We start from the raw sequence: 20728 nt of genomic DNA, 5'->3' as shown, positions 1-20728 counted from the left end.
CCCTCTGTTGTGACGTGGGGTTTGTGATTTCAGCTCTCTTGACATAATATGCTGGAGACAGTTCTCTAGTAACACTTCTTTATTAAAGCAAACAAGACTGGGGCCTGAGGAGGGGAGAGCTACATTTATAGGGAGAGGGAACTAACTAGAATGGATACATTTTGGAGGGAACAATCTCAGGCAATCACAGTCCTGCCTTTTGGAGGAAACCAATAAGACAGAGGATCCAAATACAGCAGCTTAAATGAACCAATAGTAGCTGTACCCTCTGGAACCAAAAGGCAGTTACTTTACCCTAATGCAATACAGACAATAATAATACAGATATAAAATCCTTTGACTCAATACACAACACCCTCTTGTCGCTGGATCAAGCCAGAGCCCCATCTAATCCAGCACCCCTGTTCTCATGGGATGCCTTTGGGAAAGCCAGCGAGCTGGCAAGAGCGCTCCCCCATCCCCGCCGTTGTGATTTCTAGTAGCTGGTATAAAAGAAGTACACAGGACTCTTTGGAAATATTAATTGAGTCCTTATTTCTTTTGACAATTTATATGCCGCTTAATTACAATCTGATGCAATGCAACGAAGAGTTAAAATTATAAAACCAGACTTCAGTTAAAATGCATGCTGGAATAAAAAAAAGGATTCAGTAGGTGGCCGTGGGGCTGATTCGCCACATCTGGAAGGAGTTCCATAAAACTGGGCCCATAATATCGAATGCTTGCACCTGGTGGGTACAAGCTGTGCATCTGAGCCATGGGGGAACAACTCCCACTGACTACCCTGGAATGAGGGATCAGGTGGTCCCTGGGGGATCCTTTGCCAAAGTTGTCAAGAACCTGGTAAATTAATGCAAGGACCTTGAACACAATTAAGTCACCAAGCTCTGGTGATACTCTAGCTATTTTTCTTCTACCTTACAAGGTATAGTCACTTCCAATTAGGTGAGGGATGGAAGAGGGTTGCTCCAATTTTTCCCTTAAGGCAACAGGGCAACTTCTTTGGACATGTAAATTATGCTACTTAGTTGGCCAGCTAAAGCAATTATCTTACAAAGAAACTGGACACAGCACCACAAGCCTTTAAGGGTTTCATGGATAAATCAGACTTGACCCACAACAAACCTATACAAATATATTTAGGTCAGGAATAGCCAGTGTGACGTTCTTCTGATGTTTTTGGATGACAACTCCTATTATCCTTGGCCTTTAGCCAAAGTAGCTTGGACTGGTGGGAGTTGTAGTCCAATAACATGGAGTGCAGCTCTACATATAAAGCTTCCTCAGGTCTGACCCCAGTACATTTCCCTTATCTATCTATCTACCTATCTAAAAAGGAAACAAGCAGGATACCATATTTGTGATGACGGTGTCGTTTTAATTTTGAATTTCTTTCTTCCCGTCTACTTCCAAGAGAAACACAAGGTCAGCTTGCAAATGCAGTGAGTTCACGTCACTGCACAAAAGTGGTATTGCAATGCTGGACTCAGCCATAAATAATCCCATATAGTCATTTCTGTCCTGCTATTATTTCTCTGCATCACCTCACTACTGGTCGCCAAAGTACAGGAAAGAGGAAGTTTAATTTTTCATATATCTGTATTTTTAAATAGCAAGGAAGTTTACCACAAGCGGATGAATGACAGACTTCTCCCCCAGGGCTATATTTGGTCAGACTAATCAGCTTGTGTCTATTTCTTTTGCTGGGTGAGGAAAATAAAGTTTCTAGCTCTCACTGATGTGTCACTTCTGCCAATTTTAGATGATGTGTTTTTGGCAAATAGCCCTTAAAAATTTAAGTCCTGGAGGAATATGACAAATGCTTCAGTTATCCCTGTTTATTAGGGACAGTTCCTATCTCTTCCCTGTATCGGGCAAATCACTGTCCCTGATTTGTGTGTTTATACCTTTTGACAATGTCTTGTTAAAATTTTGTGAGCTTGAGTTGCTAAAGTTATTACTTTTCAGGAGCTAGCTCCCTTTCTAGAGTCCTCTTATAAGTTAAATGGAGGCGTGCATTCTACTGTGGTGGGGATAACTTTGCCGCCGCAGCCGCAGTGACAGTGACGGCTGCAGTGCACTCCTTGGAATCTGGATGTACTGTCTCCTTGGCAGCCCCTCCCTAGACCACCTCTACAGCAGCCTCCTGGTGAACCATTGTTCTAAACCTTGTTCCCGATGTAGCTCTTTAGTCCTCCCTTGTTCCTGAGGTAGATGTTCACTCCATTTTATGGTTCACCTCAGGTGCCAAAATGTCTTGGCCCAGTCCTGCTGGTTGGGCTGTTAGAAGGCCACTGGGACATGACAATTGAGCCTTCCAGCTACCCTTTCCATCATGCATCTGTATCCCTGCTGATTCTGAAAGGTCTACCAGGATAGTGGGTCTGCCTTAGCAGCTGACCAAGAGTTGTTATATTCTCTGCCTGGATTGCCCTTATGACAACGTTCAGGTTTATGTTTTTCCTTTCCAGATGACAATAATGTGCTAGCATTGGGGAAACATCAGGACACAAACTAAAGCAGAATAAATCCACCACTGATGCACTGTATTTGTCAGAAACCTTTGACAGAATATACCAATCTGGAGCAGCTCTTAAGGCATTCTGGGATACATGGTTTATTTACATATAGATTCGGCATAGATTCATGGCATGCTTAACATACCCTGACTGCCACCAGATTTTGGAGTGAGGGGGAAGGTTTGCACCCCAGTGATGTTTCAAGAGCTGCGTTTTACACTCTGACCTGCAGCCCGACTCTTGTCTAAACCTCTCCCTGCTGTAGCTTCTCAATATGCTATCTTTGCTCACACAGACTCAGTCAGCACATTTCAGAGCTCAGAGGAGTGAGGGATAAAGCTTAGGCCTCTCTCCAAAATGCTCTCCTCTTCCGAAAGAGCTAGAGGCAGCAACCTTAGTAATGTGGAAAAGTATTTTGCCACTTTGCCAGGCCACCAAAGTAATCCTGGTTCTCTTAGCAGTCTCCTGTTCAAACCATCAAGTGTCATGAGGTTGAAAAAGACCCTAAGAACACATCTAGCCCAGCCCCTAATCCCATTGCAATCACTTTATGGATAAAGCCATAAAGTATGTTGCACATTAAGTAGGAAAAGGACACCAAATTGCCTTTAAAAAGGTGGCATATTTAATGGATAGATCCTAGGGATCAAATGTTTCTCTCCTTTTCTTGAAAAGGCAAAGAAAAGGGGGCACAGCTGTTAGATGTTCACGAGACAAGGAAGTGGGTTTTAAAGCAGCCAAACCACTGCGATGTGGCTTGTATCAGCCAGAATGTGCACTTATGGGCTGCAGCCACCTGACAACATCGTGAGCAAAGCCACAGCAGCGGGTCGTGTGAGAGAGATGGGAAAGAGCTGCAGTATTGAGCAATGCTTTAAGAAGCAAAAAATATTTTTATATAGCTAATGGGAACTTTGCAGAGGCAACTATTTTATCATGCTCAGTCCTCCTCACTCTGTTGCTGCAAGGGTCTAATGCAGGCATCTGGCTTCCATTTCAAGGAAATTACATTTCCCCAATATATTTTGCTGGGAGGACCATGTTCCTACAACCATAGGAGCCGACTCCTAGGAGCTGAGTCCCTTCAGCCCCCAATAAAATATTTAACGGGGCTGCCCACCCCCAAGTTGGTGGCCATTACCATTCAAATGGTTGTGTGTGCTGCGTCTTGTGATTGATTATACAGAGCAGGGCTTCAAACCCCACCTCCAATATTTTATTCAAGTGCACAGGGGCGAACAAAGGCATCATGACACCTGGGGCAGGGCATTGCTACGTAGGGCGCATGTGCGGCGTCCCTATGTATGACCCATGCGCCATACATAGCACCGCCGCATATGTGCTGTACATATGCCAGCGGTTTGCTGGCAGCACCACTTCAGCGCCGTACGGACGGTGCCAGGATCCTCTGTTCACGGCTGCAGCCACGAACGGAGGACCTTCCACATGTGACTATGGTGGCGCAATGGCTGCTCGCGCTGTCACAGCGGGGCGAGCCCTCACGTGGTGCCTTCTTGTCAGCCCCCCAGACATGGCACTGGGGGCACACCTCCACCCGCCCCCCCCATTGCGACACTGCAAGTGCAACTGCTTTGGTTAGTTACACCTAAAGTGGTACCTTGGGTTAAGTACTTAATTCCTTCTGGAGGTCTGTTCTTAAGCTGAAACTGTTCTTAACCTGAGGTACCACTTTAGCTAATGGGGCCTCCCGCTGCTGCTGCATGATTTCTGTTCTCATCCTGAGGTAAAGTTCTTAACCCGAGGTAATATTTCTGAGTTAGCGGAGTCTGTAACCTGAAGTGTATGTAACCTGAAGCGTATGTAACCCGAGCTACCACTGTATTGGCTTTTGCCTATGGTATTTTTAAAGGTGAATAAAAAATCAGGTGACTAGCAGTCAGAAAGCCTTCAGTATTTCCTGCCACCTGGTGAAATGTGTAGTTCTGTTTCTCAGCTGTGAATTCCCCTTCTCTAGTGTTGGCGTGTGCATATTTCCCAGTGGTTTTTTTGGTCACATCAGGTGTGAACAGTCCATGTGAACAGCAAGGCCAACAAACCTTGTAAAGTTTGTAGTGCTAAAATTTATAATACCACTGTTTCTGCAGCTTTACTTAACCTTCATTAGAGCTAAGGTGGTTGTCTGTGATAGGTGGTTGTCTATCTGGAAAAGATAGAAAGTTTTGAATCAGCTGCTGTACCCTTGGCCCAGAAGCAGCAGTATCTTGACTTGGGATGATTGATCGCTGGGTTTGTTTGATTTTTTTTCCCAAGAATCAAGACTTAGGATTTTGCAAACCTTAGCAACAAATTGAGAAGAGGAACATAATCCTTCTGCTTTCTGTTTGTTCCTTTGATACTTTTGTGGGGAACCAGAATAGAAAGGGCAGCTGGAATCCAAGGACTGATTTGGGCCACTTAGACATACAAAAGTATCTGTTGCATCATTTCCTTATGTATATTGTTCCTCTCTTTCAATGAGTAAAAGGCATCATATGTGGTTCTTCTCTATTCCCCCAATTTTATCTACACAACAACCCTATGAGGTGGGTGAGGCTGACAGGTAAAGCACTTTCTTCAAAGGTTCAAAGTGGATAGCAAGGTAAATAGAACTTTCGGGAACCAATAAAGCTTTTCATCTTCTTTCGTATAACACTTAGGTTGGAAATGTAGCAAACACACACACACACAAAACCCCACTACTGAAAGCAGGGTGAGAATTCAGTAGTTTTCCCTGGCACATTTTTAATACAAACTACATTTCCCCCCTTTTTTACTGTAGTATTAATTTCACAAAATGCAAATGATCTTGTGTGACTGCCATGATAATTTAGTTAGAATATTTTAAGGATGTATACAGTCGAACTGGCCTAAGCTTGGTGTGGAGTACACAGGTACTGGTTGCTCTGTTTAGTGACTAGAGGAAAGTGGCAAGCCTATGTAGAGTGATCTAAGCATAATGTCACCCAATCTGAGGGAAGGGAGATAATAGCTCATCTGCCAGTGACTCTTATGAATGAGCACACATTAGGAAATATTCTGGGGGTTGGGTGTAGTGATGGAGAGATCAAGATGAGTGCCCCCACTTCATCACACAGCAGCTCCCATTTCAAAGAGAAACTGCTATAAATAACAAGACTAAAAGTTAACATGAATAATGAAAACCTCAGAGGAGCTCCTGAAAATTTGTCCAATTTAAAAAACAAATCACTTTGAAGGTAAACCCCACTAGAAACTGTGGTGGAATCTCCACACATATAAAAACTGTTCTGAAAATGCTTTTTTAAAAAGCGTTTTAAAAAATACATTGAATTTTCCATAAGGCTCACTGGAGTCATCTAATTTCACATTGTATTTTGCACTTAAAACACACTTAAAACATGTGGGGTTTTTTTTGCAGCTGTATAGCTGATTCCTGTATCTGTGTGTGTGTGGTTCTTTCTGCACTATACAGTGGTACCTTGGGTTACAGATGCTTCAGGTTACAGACTCCGCTAACCCAGAAATAGTACCTCAGGTTAAGAACTTTGCTTCAGGATGAGAACAGAAATCATGCGGCGGCAGCGGGAGGCCCCATTAGCTAAAGTGGTACCTCAGGTTAAGAACAGTTTCAGGTTAAGAACGGACCTCCTGAACGAATTAAGTTCTTAACCCGAGGTACCACTGTACATTCAAAGCAGCATTATACCGCTTTAAACAGTCATGGCTTCCCCCAGAGAATAATGGGAAATGAAGTTTGTTAGTGTTGCTGAGTTATAAGAAGACACATATCCCCTGCACAGAGCTAAAATTCCCAGGAATTGTAGAGTTCTTTGAGGGAAGCCAAAACTGTTTTAAGTGGTATGACACTGCTTTAAATGTATAGTGCATATGGGGCCTGTGGTTATGTTTATGTGTGCATGTGTATGTATGCTGCAATGCCTACTCAGAGCTAAGTCTCATTGAGTTCAATGGGGCTTACTTCCAGATAAGAGAGGTTAGGATTGCTGCTTTAGGATTAGTTGCAATCATTTCCATATTATGCCTGTAGGCTTTTATGTGTGTTTGTAGGATTTCAGTTTGTGTGTTTCTGGGGGCAGGGAATGGGTGCCTAGAGTCTCCGCTGATACCCCCTCTCCATGTTCTTTGAAAAATTCAAAACCCATTTATTTATTTCATGAAAATTTACATACCACTTGATTGGGGAAGAAACGACCCCTCAAATCAGTTTATAAAAAGCTGAAATGATAAAATTTACAAAACTTTAAAACATACTGTTATGAGTTTTTGGGGGACCAGATCCCCTTAAATACTTGGGTCAAATAAAAGTTTGAATTAATTAATGTTTGGAAGGTTAAACTGAAATTTGACTCTAAGTAGCTGGCCTCAGCGTTCCCTGTCCAGGAAACCACCTGGGAGAGAGGAACCATCAAGGGGAACCAAGCTAATAAAGGCCAAGTCATGAACCTAACAAAAGACAGAAAGAGAAGCCACCAGCAAGTCTAAGACCATGTGCCCTGCACCCCGGGTAGTTAACACCATATATTTGGCATTTCTTTCCATGTTGCTGTTATCCCTATATGTTGGTGCGTGCAGTAGGTGGATACAGTGGAACTGAAAATGAGTAAAAATATTAATGGGAAAAAATGCATGTGGTTTTTAAATGTGGGCAGTTTAATATAGATAGCAGACCTTTAAAAAAATAAATTGCTTATCAACTGCTCACCTCCTATGCTTTTCAGCAGCAGTGTGTGACCCACATAAATTTAGTAGGTGAACCTTTGCTGATACGGAGCTATCATGGTTATTTGCAACCCACACCCTCAGAAATGTTGTGTTGCCAAAACTTTAATTTTGCTTCTAGGAAAGACTGGCGACAGTTCCACAGCCTTGATAAAAACCAGCAGGCTTCAACACTGGACAGCTTTATAGGAAACAATCAAAGGCATCATTCTCTGTGGACCATACTCTCAGAGAGGAAGGATTAAGTGTGATTTAAAAGAATATAGCAGGTCTGGGGAACCTTTGGTCCTCTAGCTGTTGCTGAACCACAACCACCATCAGCCCCAGCTTGCATGGCCAATAACCAGGGATGATGGGAGTTGCTGTTGAGCAATATCTGGAAGGCCATAGGTTTCCCAGACCTGCTACTTAGTGATGCAACTCAACTATGGTTTGTTTGATTGATGTGAAACATTATATGAAATGGCTGACCGGGGAAGAAATGTACGCAGAAAGTCACTTATATTGGTAGAAGCCAATGGAGAATAAAGCCAGGTTGCTGGGAGAGCACTTTGCCCTTCACAGAGGTACAATTCCCAGAGTTCCCTGGAAAGAGGGATTGATTGTTAAACCATTCTGGGAATTGCAGCTGTACAAGAGCAACAGAGGTCTGTGAGGTTCTGGTATATGATATTGTGTGTAACAGTAGTGTAACTGAGGTAAATGTAAAGGGAAGCCTGTTGGAAGAATTAAGGTGAAGTAAGGGGGGGGGGGAGTGAGTTTGGAATGTTGGTGGTGCATGCTGATTGGATGGGAGTTTTGAAAAGGAATTTGAATGCTGGCAGTTGAGAGTCAGTTGAGAGTTCAGTTAAGAGCAGAATGAGGGTGGGAGGAGAGTTGGCGGTGGATGTGAAGCAGGGCTGGTTAGTTAGTAGAGGAACCAGACAGGGCCCACCCCTGAGGTGGGGTGAAGCAATGCCAGAGGTGGCAGGGCAGGCTGTGTGGTGCGGCGGCAGGGCAGGGCGGCACTTCCCATTTCGCCTCAAGCGGCAAAACGGGATGTGCCGGCCCTGACAGAAACAGTAATATAGAAGCCAGTGCTGCATATGAAACAAAGCAACGAAAAAGAGAAAGAGGAGTTGAAACCATATGCTTATGTACATCAAGTGATTATATAAGCATTGTTTATCATTTATGTTTAAGAAATTAATTGCATGACACTACCTACCGGTACTTCTCATTTGGCTAGGCTAGGGGTGGAGTATTCAGATATATATTATCTGTGGTGGCAGAAGGAATAAAGGGGGATTCGTGAACTACCCATCCAAAAGCCAGCTCATAGGTGTACATCTTATTAAGAGAAGGAAGGTGGTGCAGAGGGTTGCAGGGACTGCCAGAGCATCTCATCGCACAGATGGGGGCTGGGGGCACAACAGGGTCTTCTAGCTACTCTTAGCAAATTTAACAAACAACAGTTCCCCAGATTCTTTGGAAGAAGCTGCTAATGTAGAATGCTGCTTTACTACTTTAAATGTGTGAGGCAAATGTGGCCTAAGGACAGGTCAATGTTCCATTCTGGGTAGGGGGTCGTGGTCTGAGGAGTTCCAGCCCCAGTGGTGTGTGGGTGTGGGTGTGAAAGAGATAATGAGTATACAAAATAATATCCTGGAAGTCCAGTCTAGGAAGTAAGACTGGGCCAACTGGGGGTCAGGTTCCAGGAGTTCAAAGTCAATAAGCAGAGAAGTCCAATGGAACAAGGTCAGGCTGTCAGAGTCATAGCTGTCAACTTTCCCCCTTTTTAAAGGGAAATTCCCTTATTCTGAATAGGATTCCTCACAAGAAAAGGGAAAAGTTGACAGCTATGGTCAGAGTGCAGAGTTCACAGAAAATCCAGGGAAGGAATACATCAAATTTAGAGAAGGCAAAAGAAGCAAAGGAGGTAACATCCTGGACAGCTCAGAATGTAAGTGAAGCCTATGTTTAAAAGAGCCCAGCCAGTTTCAGGAGCTATTGACTCCAGTGGCATTGGGGGTGAAAGGGTGCCAGCTTGGAGGGCCCAAGTAAGCTCCCCCCAGTCAGTCACATGATGCAGTGCATGTGACCATTTGAATGACAATGCCCACCAACTCTTGGGGGGGGGCAGCCCTCTCAAGTATTTTATTGTGGGGGGGGGAGGGACCTTGTCTTCTAGAATTTGGCTCCTATGGCCGGGCCGGGGGTTCTGTACTTTTGCTGAGGCCTCTGAGTCAGTGAGACCTTAGCCACATCCACACCTTAAAACCTATTCAGTGCACAATTAAAACAGATGGCTTTCCCCAAAGACTCCTGGGAACCGTAGTTTACTCACCACAGAACTACAACTCCCTCCACAAACAACAGTTCTCAGGGTTCTTTAGCAAAAAAGCCATGTGCTTTAAAAGTATGGCATGGATGTAGCCCCCTGAGCTGAAGATGCCCTGACAACTCAGATTCTACTAGTGCTGGAAATTCAAAGAAGGTTTTTGAAGGCAACTCCTCTTCCCAGTCACCTCTTGCACATGCACATGCCTCCAACTTCTCCTCTTGACCTTTCTCTTACACAGCCACTTGTCCAGATGCTGGCTGCTTGCAGAGGCACACACCTCCAACTTTTCCTCTTGACCTTTTTCCTCATATGGAGTGAAGAAATCTATCAGCAGCAACTCTCACCTCTCACCTCAAGCCTGTAGTTCAGCCTTCTCTGAGGCACTTTTTTCCTCCTCAAGCTCTCCCATGTCTCCCCCGCTGGCTGGCGTCTGAACAATCAAAGGCTCTTTCTACTGCACTGCTGATTGCAATTCTTTACAAGTTCTCCAGCTGCCCATCTGCTCATGCAGTGTTCCCTAGAAAGAGGGGTTGATTGTTAAACCACTCTTTGGGGGGGGGGGACAAGGGTCTCCTAACAGTTCTCAGCACCCTTAAAAAGCTACTGTTCCCAGGATTCCTTGGGGAAAGATATAAAGTGTTTAAAGTGGTATGCTATCTAGGGCTTGCTGATCAGAAGGTTGGTGGTTTGAATCCCCACAGTGGGGTGAGCTCCCGTTGCTCGGTTCCTGCACCTGCCAACCTAACAGTTTGAAAGTACGCAGTGTAAGTAGATAAATAGGTACTGCTCCGGCGAAAAGGTAGGCGGCGTTTCCGTGCGCTGCTCTGGTTCTCCAGAAGCGGCTTAGTCATGCTAGCTACATGACCCGGAAGCTGTACGCCAGCACCCTCAGCCAGAAAAGCGAGATGAGCTCCACAACCCTAGAGTCGTCCACGACTGGACCTAACGGTCAGGGGTCCCTTTACCTTTACCTTACTGCTTTAAATGTACAGTGCAAATGGGGCTTAATATGTTTAAACTGAGATGGATGTCATTATATTTTTAATGTGAGCTTTTGATGTTTTCTTTTTCTTTCAATTTTGTTGTTAAACTTCCTGTATAAAACAAAACAACTAGCTGCATGTGTGTGAGAGAATTCAACAAGCAGGTCCAATTTTTCTCATCCCAGCGTAAGCTGCCGGGGTTTTTAAAAAGCCTCCTTTTATTAACACGGCAGTTCAGGGTCCTCTCTTCTTTGGCTTCTGATCTTGCTGGCTTTCCATTTTGCTCATTTTCCCACCCCGTTCCAGTAGCCACACTTTCTGACTCACACAATCTGTTCTAGTCCACCCCCCTCCCCTTGAGGGCTGGGCTTTCTTCTCAGACTCTGTATCAGATAAAGTTACACTTCTGTACTTTATGTATTCAGCTGTTTAGCTGCCAGTTACCTTCAAAGCAGCTCCATTGCCTGCTGGGCACCCTGCTTTTCTACTCTTTTCTCCACTGGTCATTTCATCCCAGTCTAAATAATACTAGGCATGGATCTCCCAGCACTTCTTTTTTACCTGGGCACAGGTAAGTGATAACAGCAAGGGAGTCTGCGGGTGTGAACTGGGGTGGGTGGGTGCTCATCCAAATCTTTTAAAAAGCAACCTGCTCGGTCCAAATTGAGATAAGAAAAAAACAAACAAAGTGTATCTATTTCTTGTGAAATCTAGTTGCAAAACAACAGCCCTGTATGATAGTCAAAGTTATTGTCTCTTTGCATTCTACGGACGCAGCATTAAAAAAAAGAAGCAGCTTCCTGCTACTTCTTTTCACCTGCTTCGAACGGCTTCATTGTTTGAAATAAATTTGCTCTAGCCTCACTTGCTCCACAAACACACAATTCATGCAATGACCGTGCTGCAGAGTAGTGGCAACTCTGACCTTAACTCTGTCCTTTGTGTGTTCTCTCCATCCAAGAGAGAAGCTATGTACAATCAAATGAATAGAATGTGAGAAAAACTGGGCAATTTTGATGAGAACTGGAAAGGTTTTTTTAAAAAAAAAATCAAAAAACAAAAATTGGCCCCTTTTGAGATTCCTGTAGGAATGTAGATTTGAATTACTGTAAATAATTTCCTTCAGCATGCATTCCCCAGACCAATTGCTTTCAGCTCCATGAGGACTTGCCTTTGCCTTTAGTATTTCATTACATACTCCAGGGATAACCAATGTGGTGCCCTCCATATGTTGTTGGGCTCCAACTCCCATCAGTCCCAGGTAGCATCATCCCATGGGTGGTGGGAGTTGTTGTCCAGCAAAATCTGGAGGGCCAACCATGCTGTTAACTGCCCTGCCTTAACACATTGTCTTCAGACTAGATTGAAGTCTGGATCTGAGCCTTGACTCAATTCCAATGCTGAGCAACAATAGTAATTGTTCTGGGTTAATTAACCTGGAGGGGTTGATTCAGATGCCTCAGACTTTTCCATGAGGACTTTATTATTCGTCTCATGACCGTTGCACCACAGCATACTATAACCTACTATTGGTATTCCTTGGATACAGATTTGAGGCTTGGCTGGAAAAACTTTGGAACTTGATTTTCATGGGCAAATTGACAAATGTTCGTTTGTTACAGATGCCTTTTATCCAACTTGATTTATTTTTATTTCTTATGTATCTCAAAATGAGCATGAATAGAGGCCTCCAGCATCTCATGGAGATCTATAGAAATAAACCTTCCACTAGTATGTGTAATGATGACCTATCTAAACACCTTACAGCAGTAACTTTGATGTACTCTCTTGTGGTGTATGGGTCCCCACTTTTCTTCTTGTATCTGGAAAAGACAAAATACTTTAAAAAAAAAATCAACCTGGAATGGGTTGTGTGTGTGTGTAAGTGGTGTACTGAGAGTCCCTTTAACTCTTGCAGTGCTGGTGTCATGGTGTTGCGGATTTAGCGTGGATGTGGCTACACCAACCATCTTTCAGATAAGAACTCAGAGCTTTGGGAGCAGCGTGGCACAGACCAGGAATGAGTAAGAGGAAGCTGATTCGGTGTCAGGGACAGGGTTACTGGGAACATAGGAGGAGGGCTCGGAAGGAAGATGAAAAAATGGCAAATGGCACCGGGGAACAAAAACAGCAAGGCCCTTAATTGGCAACACTTTTTGTATGCATTGTGACATTTTCAGTGGCCTGACCTGACCCCTAACTTCTTAGGCTTTCCTCCCTTACTTGCAACCTATATTTCTTCAGCTCCACCACCCAGTTGCTTCACGTTTTTCCTTTTCTCCTGAATGACTGTTAAGATTCTTTCGTGCTATTCTGTCTATAGGGATGGATGAATCTGTTCATTTCAATTTCTGTTTCTCATTTCTCCAATCTTAAATTATGTAGCAGTCTACATATCTCTCTAGCTATCTATCATCTATCTATCTATCTATCTATCTATCTATCTATCTATCTATCTATCATCTATCTATATCTATCTATCATCTATCTATCCATCTTCAACACTTTGGTGCAAAGTTCTAATAATCACATTTTCCCATGCAGCTTTGACTAATACTAGGAAACATGTAGTGCATTTGAACTGCATTTTCATGACTGTGTGGCTTTTTATGCACACTTCCCCCTTTTATATGCATTATTGTGCATGTTGAGATAGATTCAACTAAATGGGAGTCAGTGCAACAGTTCCTGATAGTGTGATGGTTCTTTCCCCTCTCTTCCTCCATACACCCGCCCCACACACATTGGCTCAGAGATGGGGTTGGAAAACCCCCAGAACAGTGTGTGGAGTGAGGAGAGGGGAGATTGTTTCATCAGGCAAGCAATAATGCTCACATTGATGGAGCACTAAGGAAATTAGTGCTACTTTGAATTCTACCCATTACTTTAATGGAGGACTGCATTGTGAAATTTTGAGACATGTGAATTGTGAAGGATAGCTGTATTTCAGTCCATGTATTGGTTCAAGAAATGTGAATTAGGTCATTTCTTATTAAAATGCAAATTGAATGTAATTTCTTCTCTCCCACCCCTACCTGTATGCATGGACCCCCCCCCCCCGCCCATACTTCCCTCTCCCTCCCAAGCCCACCTTGTCTGAGCAGCTTTTGGCCTGATGCCTTAGTGCTGTTTCTCAGCTGAAGCAAAACTGAAGTAACTGGTTTGGCTCAAGTTCATTCTTTGTTTTCTTGGTTGGCCACTCCCTTCTTTCCCTTCTCTCTTTGTTGTCTCGTGAGCTCCTTTTGGCAGAGCACTGTCTTTTCTTTCTTTGCTTAGGGCAGGACTGGGGAGCCCATGGCCTTCCAGATGCTGCTGAACTATAACTCTCAACAGCCTCCAGCAAACATGACCAATGCTCAGTGGTGATGGGAGTTGCAGAAACATCTAAAGGGCCAAAGGTTCCCCACACCTGGCTCAGGTTACATCATAAAGTGTCACTGTATAGATACTAATCACCTGCCTATTGCCTCCCTCACCTCAGGGTGCTTGTCGGTGCCCCACTTCAGCATGGACGAGTGAACGAAATTGGTAAACTTTACCGGTGCACCTACAGTTCAAGTGGCTGTACGGAGATTAGCATCCAACGTAGGTAACTTCTAAGTTTCAAGTGAAGCTGGTCCTATCTGGGAAAAGCCAAATGGTGGTCCAGGTTCTCTCAGAGAGAGGGGAGAGGGAGGTATGGGGTCAGGGTAGCCTGGGCTTGTGGTCGCTGTTGCAGGAGTGAGTAAGGTGGTTTTTTTTACAGAATTTGGGACTGGATTGTCTGAGTGAGGTAGGATGTCTGAGTTTCAGTTCAAGAGAAGTGAGTGGGAAGCGACAAAGAGGAGGAAGTGAGAATAGTTTCTAAATTGTAAGGCTATAGTAGCCTGAGGTCAGAGCGAGGCTTCCCTACAGATCTGAGATTGCTATAAAGCTGCCTTTGCCAACCTGATGACCACCAGATGTTGTTGGACTCCAATGCCCATCAGTCCCAATCAGAATGGTCAGTGGCCAGGGATGACAGGACTTGCTGCCCAACAGCATCCGGAAGGTACCAGGTTGTCTCCCCCTGTTTATCTCTGTTTCCACTTCCCCATGCCCTCTGTTGTTTCCCTGCACCTGCTTTTAGACTGTAAGCCCCTTAAGGCAAGGGCCTATCAATCTACCTCAGTACTGCCTGGTAGCTGCTGTACAGGGTTTCAGAGAAGGTTCTTTCCTAGCCCTACCTGGAGATGCTGGGGATTGAATCTGATACCTTCTGAGTGCAAAGCAAATGCTCTGCCACTGAGTTGATATAGTTGTTCTTCTCCCTTCTTAACGATTAATAATCTCAGCATGATTACTATTATTTCTTTCAGGGCCTATAGATGCTGTCAATATGTCCCTTGGTCTGTCCTTGGTTGCCAGGGATTCTCAAATCTTGGTAAATTCTTCTCTCTCTCTCTCTCTCTCTCTCTCTCTCTCTCTCTGGCACTCTGGTGGGAAATTGGCATTGTTGGACGGAAAGAATTGAGTTTGAATGGGCCCAGATTAAAATCCTCTCCTAGTCAAATAGCATACTCAGCAAATTTGAACATATCATGAAAACTCCCTCTTTGTTCACTTGAAAGGTGTGCGGCCCCACGGTACACAGGGCCTGTGGAACAAACATGTATCTGAACGGCTACTGTTTCCTTCTGGATCAAAAGCTCCAAAAATTCCAGCAATTTCCAGAGATCTTACCAGGTGAGACTTTGGGATGAGTGAATCTGTCAATTGCTCTTGGTCTCTCAATTTGCAAATTTCAAGTTGAGTTCTCCTTATTTCCATAGTGCGCTCTCTCTCTCTCTCTCTCTCTCTCTCTCTCTCTCTGTGTGTGTGTGTGTGTGTTTGAGTGTTTCAAAGTCCTTATGAAAAAATTTCAGCATTTTAGCATGGATTTCTCCTAATATACAGTGGTACCTCGGGTTAAGTACTTAATTCATTCTGGAGGCCCGTACTTAATCTGAAACCGTTCTTAACTTGAAGACCACTTTAGCTAATAGGGCCTCTTGCTGCCGCCGCGCTGCCGGAGCCCGATTTCTGTTCTTATCCTGAAGCAAAGTTGTTAACCTGAAGCACTATTTCTAAGTTAGTGGAGTGTGTAACCTGAAGCGTATGTAACCTGAAGCGTATGTAACCCGAGGTACCACTGTACACATTTTTGCAAACAATTTTACCTATTTAATGCATTTTACATGTTATTTTCATTCATATATGTATTTTTATGCACACTTTCCCCTAATATACACATTTATGTACACATTGCTTGGTTGGAGAACTGCACCGCAAAATTTGGAGAAGTGCAAGTTTAGAAGGATGGCATGTTTTGGTTTGCAATTGTTTCAGGAAGTGAAAATTAAGTTGGTTTGCTTAATAGTGATCACTCCTAGGAAACTGTGCATAGGATTGAAGTTGTGCTGATCCTAATGAATTGGGTATTAAGCTATGTATTGTTGAACTTCGGTGTACGCATGTGTGTGTATAAGAATGGATCAACTCAGCGCCTGCATTTTTGGACTCTCCTTTGGGGATTTCATAAACTCTCTTTGGCGGTGTGGCTGTGGGGGGCTGTCATGATGACCTTTCAGAATTTACCACCACACCACTGGATATAAGGTAGATTGAAATGTTCCTTTATGTGTCCCCCAGAATGCACTACCCACCCAACAGATATTGTGTTCTTGATTGATGGCTCAGGCAGCGTCAGTAACCAGGACTTCGAAAGAATGAAGTGGTTTGTCTCTGAGGTCATCAAGAGGTTGTCTGGCAGGAACACGCGGGTAATGGACACGAGGGGGGTTCTGGAGGGCACCATCATGCAATCTTATTGTGTTTTGGGAGGTCAGTCCTTTCCTGGGGGGAGGAAGACCAGCACTGGCCCCAGGTAGGCACCTTCTGTTAGCTGTGGGTATTGGCAACACTTCAGTTCCTCATATAAAACCTACATTCCTGGCTCCACCAACTAGTAGGAGGGCTTTTGCAAGTGTACTAAATGCATTATTTTAAGCATGAGAGTTTTTTTGTGAGTGCAAAGCACTCACCCACAGATAAGGCTGCCTGCTGCATCTTTGAATAAATCTTCATTTCAGTCTTGCCTCCTTCCAAAGGTTTTTCCGTTAGACCATTGGCTGGCTGTAGTTACATCGACCAGTCAGTCCCAGTGCAGAGACACCGCAAATCTCTCTCCTTGCAGAAGGCTGTCTCTTGCATATCTGCATAAGTTGCTAGTTTGAGTTGGTGGTTTTTAGGTGGGTTGAGGAGTTGTAGCCAGAATAGTGACATGTAGAAACATATTGGCAGTGGGCTCTTTTGAGAGCAGACAGTTTGTTTCCTTACTCTAAATGTAATCCTTTTGGGGTGTTATAGTGAAACTGTGTCTCCAATTTTATACAGAAAACAAACTAGGTTTGGGACGTGCCTGCTGTGTGCAGACACATAACTTAAAAAGTGGTTTAGAGAATTCAGAATGTGCTTTGAACTCTGGGTGATATCCAGTTAGTCATGCTCAGAGTAGACTCATTAAAATCTACTCTAAGTAGCATGCATGGCGTTGCATTACATTCTCTTTTTAATGTTCATGTGGCTGTCATATGTTATCAGTGAATTGAAAGCTGATACATGCTAGAGCTGCATGCCAGATGATCTGTCACTGCCACATCTTTACCCCCACAATTCTCATGTTTGGGTTTCTTCCATCTTGATAGATTGAATGGGACAAGCATACAGAATTACTGGCTTCCTGATGTGACATTGAAATGTGTCTGCAGCGGCAAAACATCCCAGAGTTTCCTTGGCAAAGTTCATGTACATTCAAGTTAGGGTTCTTCCAGATAGGGACATAATATTGCAAACAGATTGTTAATATATTGCAGATGGATTGATAGCAACAAGTTTGTTGCAAGTTTGTTTGTGGGGATATGGATTTCATGTTGTACAGATATTATGAAAAACTTGCATACATGAAGAACATCCTCTGTGATACAGCAGAAGCCACAGGTGGGATTTTTCCTAAGCCTAGCTCCCTCTGTATGTTATTGGACAAAACTGCAAGGACCCTTTAAAGCCATAGTGAGGAAATCTATGACTGCAACTTTCATCATCCCATGCTAGCTAGGACTGATGGCCATGTGAGTCCAACAACACCTACTTTAAAATTAAACCCCCTCCCTGCAAACAGAAAGCCAGCATAGCATTCAAAGGGCTAGGCTAGAATCTTTCTTCCAGCTGTGCTCATATTTTGTTTGCTGGGTGCTCTGTGTTTGTGTTCACAATCAAAAGTGGAATCCCCAAATTTGTAGCCTGAAAGTGGTACAATCCATTTTGCCACCTCATTCCACTTCCAAGTATAGAACCAGCTCAACATTACCTGTTTCTCTGTGCAATGCAATGGCGGAGGAAGCCGTTCGGGCGTCGTTCGGGCGCCTGGGGTAGCGCGCCCAGGGGCAGGGTGAGCCACCCATAGGGGCGGGGTGCACCGTGGGGCCTCCAGAGTCTGCCTGCCTCCTCCTACTCAGCTGCCCACAGCTGGGGAGGGGAGGCAGTGGGCGGACTGTTTGGACAGTGCAGAGCCTGCATGCGCCCAAGCCACCACGTCTCTCCCAGGAGAGACACATGGCTCGGGCGCACTGCAGGCCCCACAGTGAGTGCCACCCAGCATTTTGTCACCCCCCTCAATGGTGGCTCCCAGGGCAGCCTGCACATATCTCACCCTCCTTCCTCCACCCCTCGTGCAATGCCACCACAGAGAATCACTTTTTGGGTAGGCTACAATGTCAGTGAGCAGGACACTCTGTTAACCAGCCCTCTGTCACTTGTGAATGCAAGAGGGAAAGGGGTGTTTTTGCTGTTGATGAAAGTAACTGGTTTCCCGCTCAGCTGTGAACCCTGTGCAGGAAACTGCACTAATACCACATGTTAATTGTAAAGTTTGACAATCCTACAAGTGTTGCTTGTGACGCATGCAAGGCCCTCTGTCAGTGGTGGGGCAGCAGGCTTTGCATGCAGAAATTTCTAGCTTCTATTCTCCAGTTAAAAGGACTGGTTATGAGATCATGTGACAGAGCGCTGCCTGAAGACCTGGAGGTGTGGGGACCTTTAGTCCTCCAGATGTTGCTGAACTATAACTCCCACCATCCCTAGGAATTGGCTATGCTTGCTGGTGCTGTTTGGAGTTGTAGTTTAGCAACATCTGAAGTGTCAAAGGTTTCCCACACCTCCCCTGAAGAGGCAGCCTCAGAGCTCATCCACACTTACCTTTGCTCTATGCTTTCTAGGCACAGGTCCAGGCTTTCCAGGTCTGTGTCCAAGCACTTTTTTGTGTGTCTCTGCACCTTCCCTGGGGAAACCCATGTTTTACTGCTGAATCAGAGCAAATGTTTAAAAGCCAAACACTTCCTTAGATTCAGTGGCAAACAGCGGGTTTTCTGGTGGGAAACTGGTGGAAAAAAAAAAGGAAACCACTCATACCCGTGCCTACAAATCACAGACCTAGAACCTGTGGCACAAATGCCTTGAACCTGTGGCACAAATGGAAGTGTGGACGAGACCTTAACCTATCGCACTCCGAGGAGCTTGGCCTGCTACTTCAGCCAGCTCCCAGGTTTCACTCACTAAGGGTCTCTTACAGTGCAATCTACTATGTTCTAATCAGAAGTAATTGTCTTGTTGAGTTCAGTGGGGCTTCTTCCCAGGTAAGAGGGTATAGGATTGCTTCTTGGACCTCTGGAGACCAGGTAGCCCTATTCATTAACTCCCTTTTTTGTCTTTCTCTTGTTAGTTTGCCCTGGCACAGTATTCCACTGGCTTCACAGAACACTTTGATTTCAATGCTCCAGATCCTTCTAATAATGTCTTGGGTATCACACAAAATCGCGGCATGACCTATACAGCCACTGCCATCAGAAAAGTTGTGTATGTTCAAGAACCTTATTTCTCTGCAGAAACAGCTTGCTCCATCTCTTCCCCTTTTAGGCACAAACTAGGCATTAGTAATGGTTCAGTTCTGTTATCAGAATGAATTGCTAGGTTAGAGACCTGTGAAGAGTTTTTAAGATGTTCCAACATCATTGTGGTCCAATATCAAACAAAAATAAATAAATTCAAAAGGTGTCCCAACAGCTCATTAATACTACAGGGAGAAGAACTAGAAGCTTGCTGTTTAGGGCTCATCCTCTTCACTCTCAGCTTCATCACTATCTCCCACTCCCTCTCTATCTCTGTCCAAACTTTAGCTCTCAGTTCAGTTCAGTTAGCTTAGATCCACAGAAACAAATTCATGCTCAGTCGATGCAAGCAACAATGACTATGCCTGGCTTCCATGGTGAGAGACAGTATGCTTCTGAAGGCCAGTTGCTGGGAATCACAAGTGGAGAGTGTACTGTTGCATTCAGGCCCTGCTTGCAGGCTTCCCATAGGCATCTGGGTGACCACTGTGAGAACAGGATGCTGGACTAGATGGGCCACTGGCCTGATCCAGCAGGCTGTTCTTATGTTCTTAAGATTGTGCAGTTGGCTGCTAAGCCCTAGTAAACCGGCTGTACATCTCCCATTATCAATCAGCTTTTACCTGATTATCCCTGGGATGGTGGCTCAGGCCCCCAACCAATATTGGGAGGGGCTCTTTTGTGGTCCCTCTAGCAGCCACAATCCCTTCTGGGCAATCTTTCAGGGACCACACACTAGTGATGGACAGGGCCAGAGGCAAAAGTGCTTTTTGCTTGCCTGGGTAGAGGACAGAGAGGGGTGTGTGGATGTGCATAGAAAGTAGCCTACTGTAGTGTACTGTACTGTAATGCTTACATTATCACCCCCACTTTTGTTCCTGGCTCTATCCACCACTAGCATGTGGATGTTGGAAGGTTTCTCAGAAAACAATTTGGCCCTCAGTCTGCAAAAGATTTCACACTTCTAATGTAATAAATGTGTGCTGAGCTCTCATAGGATCTTCTTCACACTATGTCGCTGCCCATGTCTAAACTCTGCCTTTTTAGAGAGGAGTAAGAATAGCACTAAAGGCATTTACACTTGTGGAAATTCTGCTATTTTTCCCTTCTGGGAAAGCTACTTTTAGGAAAAGTCAGACTTTCTGTTGTCTACGGAAAACTGGAAGAATTGTGGGGAAAATACTAGATGGCAATGACTGGATTAGGCAATGTGTGGCTGCACCACAAAAAGTGAGTGGATGA

General features: G+C 44.5%; 1 protein-coding gene across 8 annotated transcripts in view; it reads left to right on the top strand.

Moving 5' to 3' along the window:
- The first annotated feature begins 9087 nt into the window (after positions 1 to 9087).
- LOC310829164 (integrin alpha-X-like) overlaps positions 9088 to 20728 on the top strand; it is a 32807-nt gene continuing 21166 nt past the window's right edge. For 2 of the 8 annotated variants that reach the window (XM_083707313.1, XM_083707312.1), the window contains exons 1-7: positions 10949 to 11115; positions 12463 to 12568; positions 14026 to 14129; positions 14882 to 14946; positions 15134 to 15248; positions 16194 to 16324; positions 19321 to 19454. In XM_083707313.1, the coding sequence (XP_083563439.1) occupies positions 11079 to 11115; positions 12463 to 12568; positions 14026 to 14129; positions 14882 to 14946; positions 15134 to 15248; positions 16194 to 16324; positions 19321 to 19454 (692 nt within the window). In that variant the 5' untranslated portion in view covers positions 10949 to 11078. Of the gene's footprint in view, positions 9181 to 10948; positions 11116 to 12462; positions 12569 to 14025; positions 14134 to 14295; positions 14575 to 14881; positions 14947 to 15133; positions 15249 to 16193; positions 16325 to 19320; positions 19455 to 19498; positions 20717 to 20728 lie in introns of those variants that run through there. The other 6 variants (XM_083707316.1, XM_083707315.1, XM_083707314.1 and 3 more) reach the window with 5 other exon arrangements.

Source organism: Podarcis gaigeae, assembly GCF_964106915.1.
Source record: "Podarcis gaigeae genome assembly, chromosome: 13".
Lineage (NCBI taxonomy): Eukaryota > Metazoa > Chordata > Lepidosauria > Squamata > Lacertidae > Podarcis > Podarcis gaigeae.
Note: the sequence above shows the minus strand (reverse complement) of the source record. Positions and strands in the feature narration are given on the sequence as shown.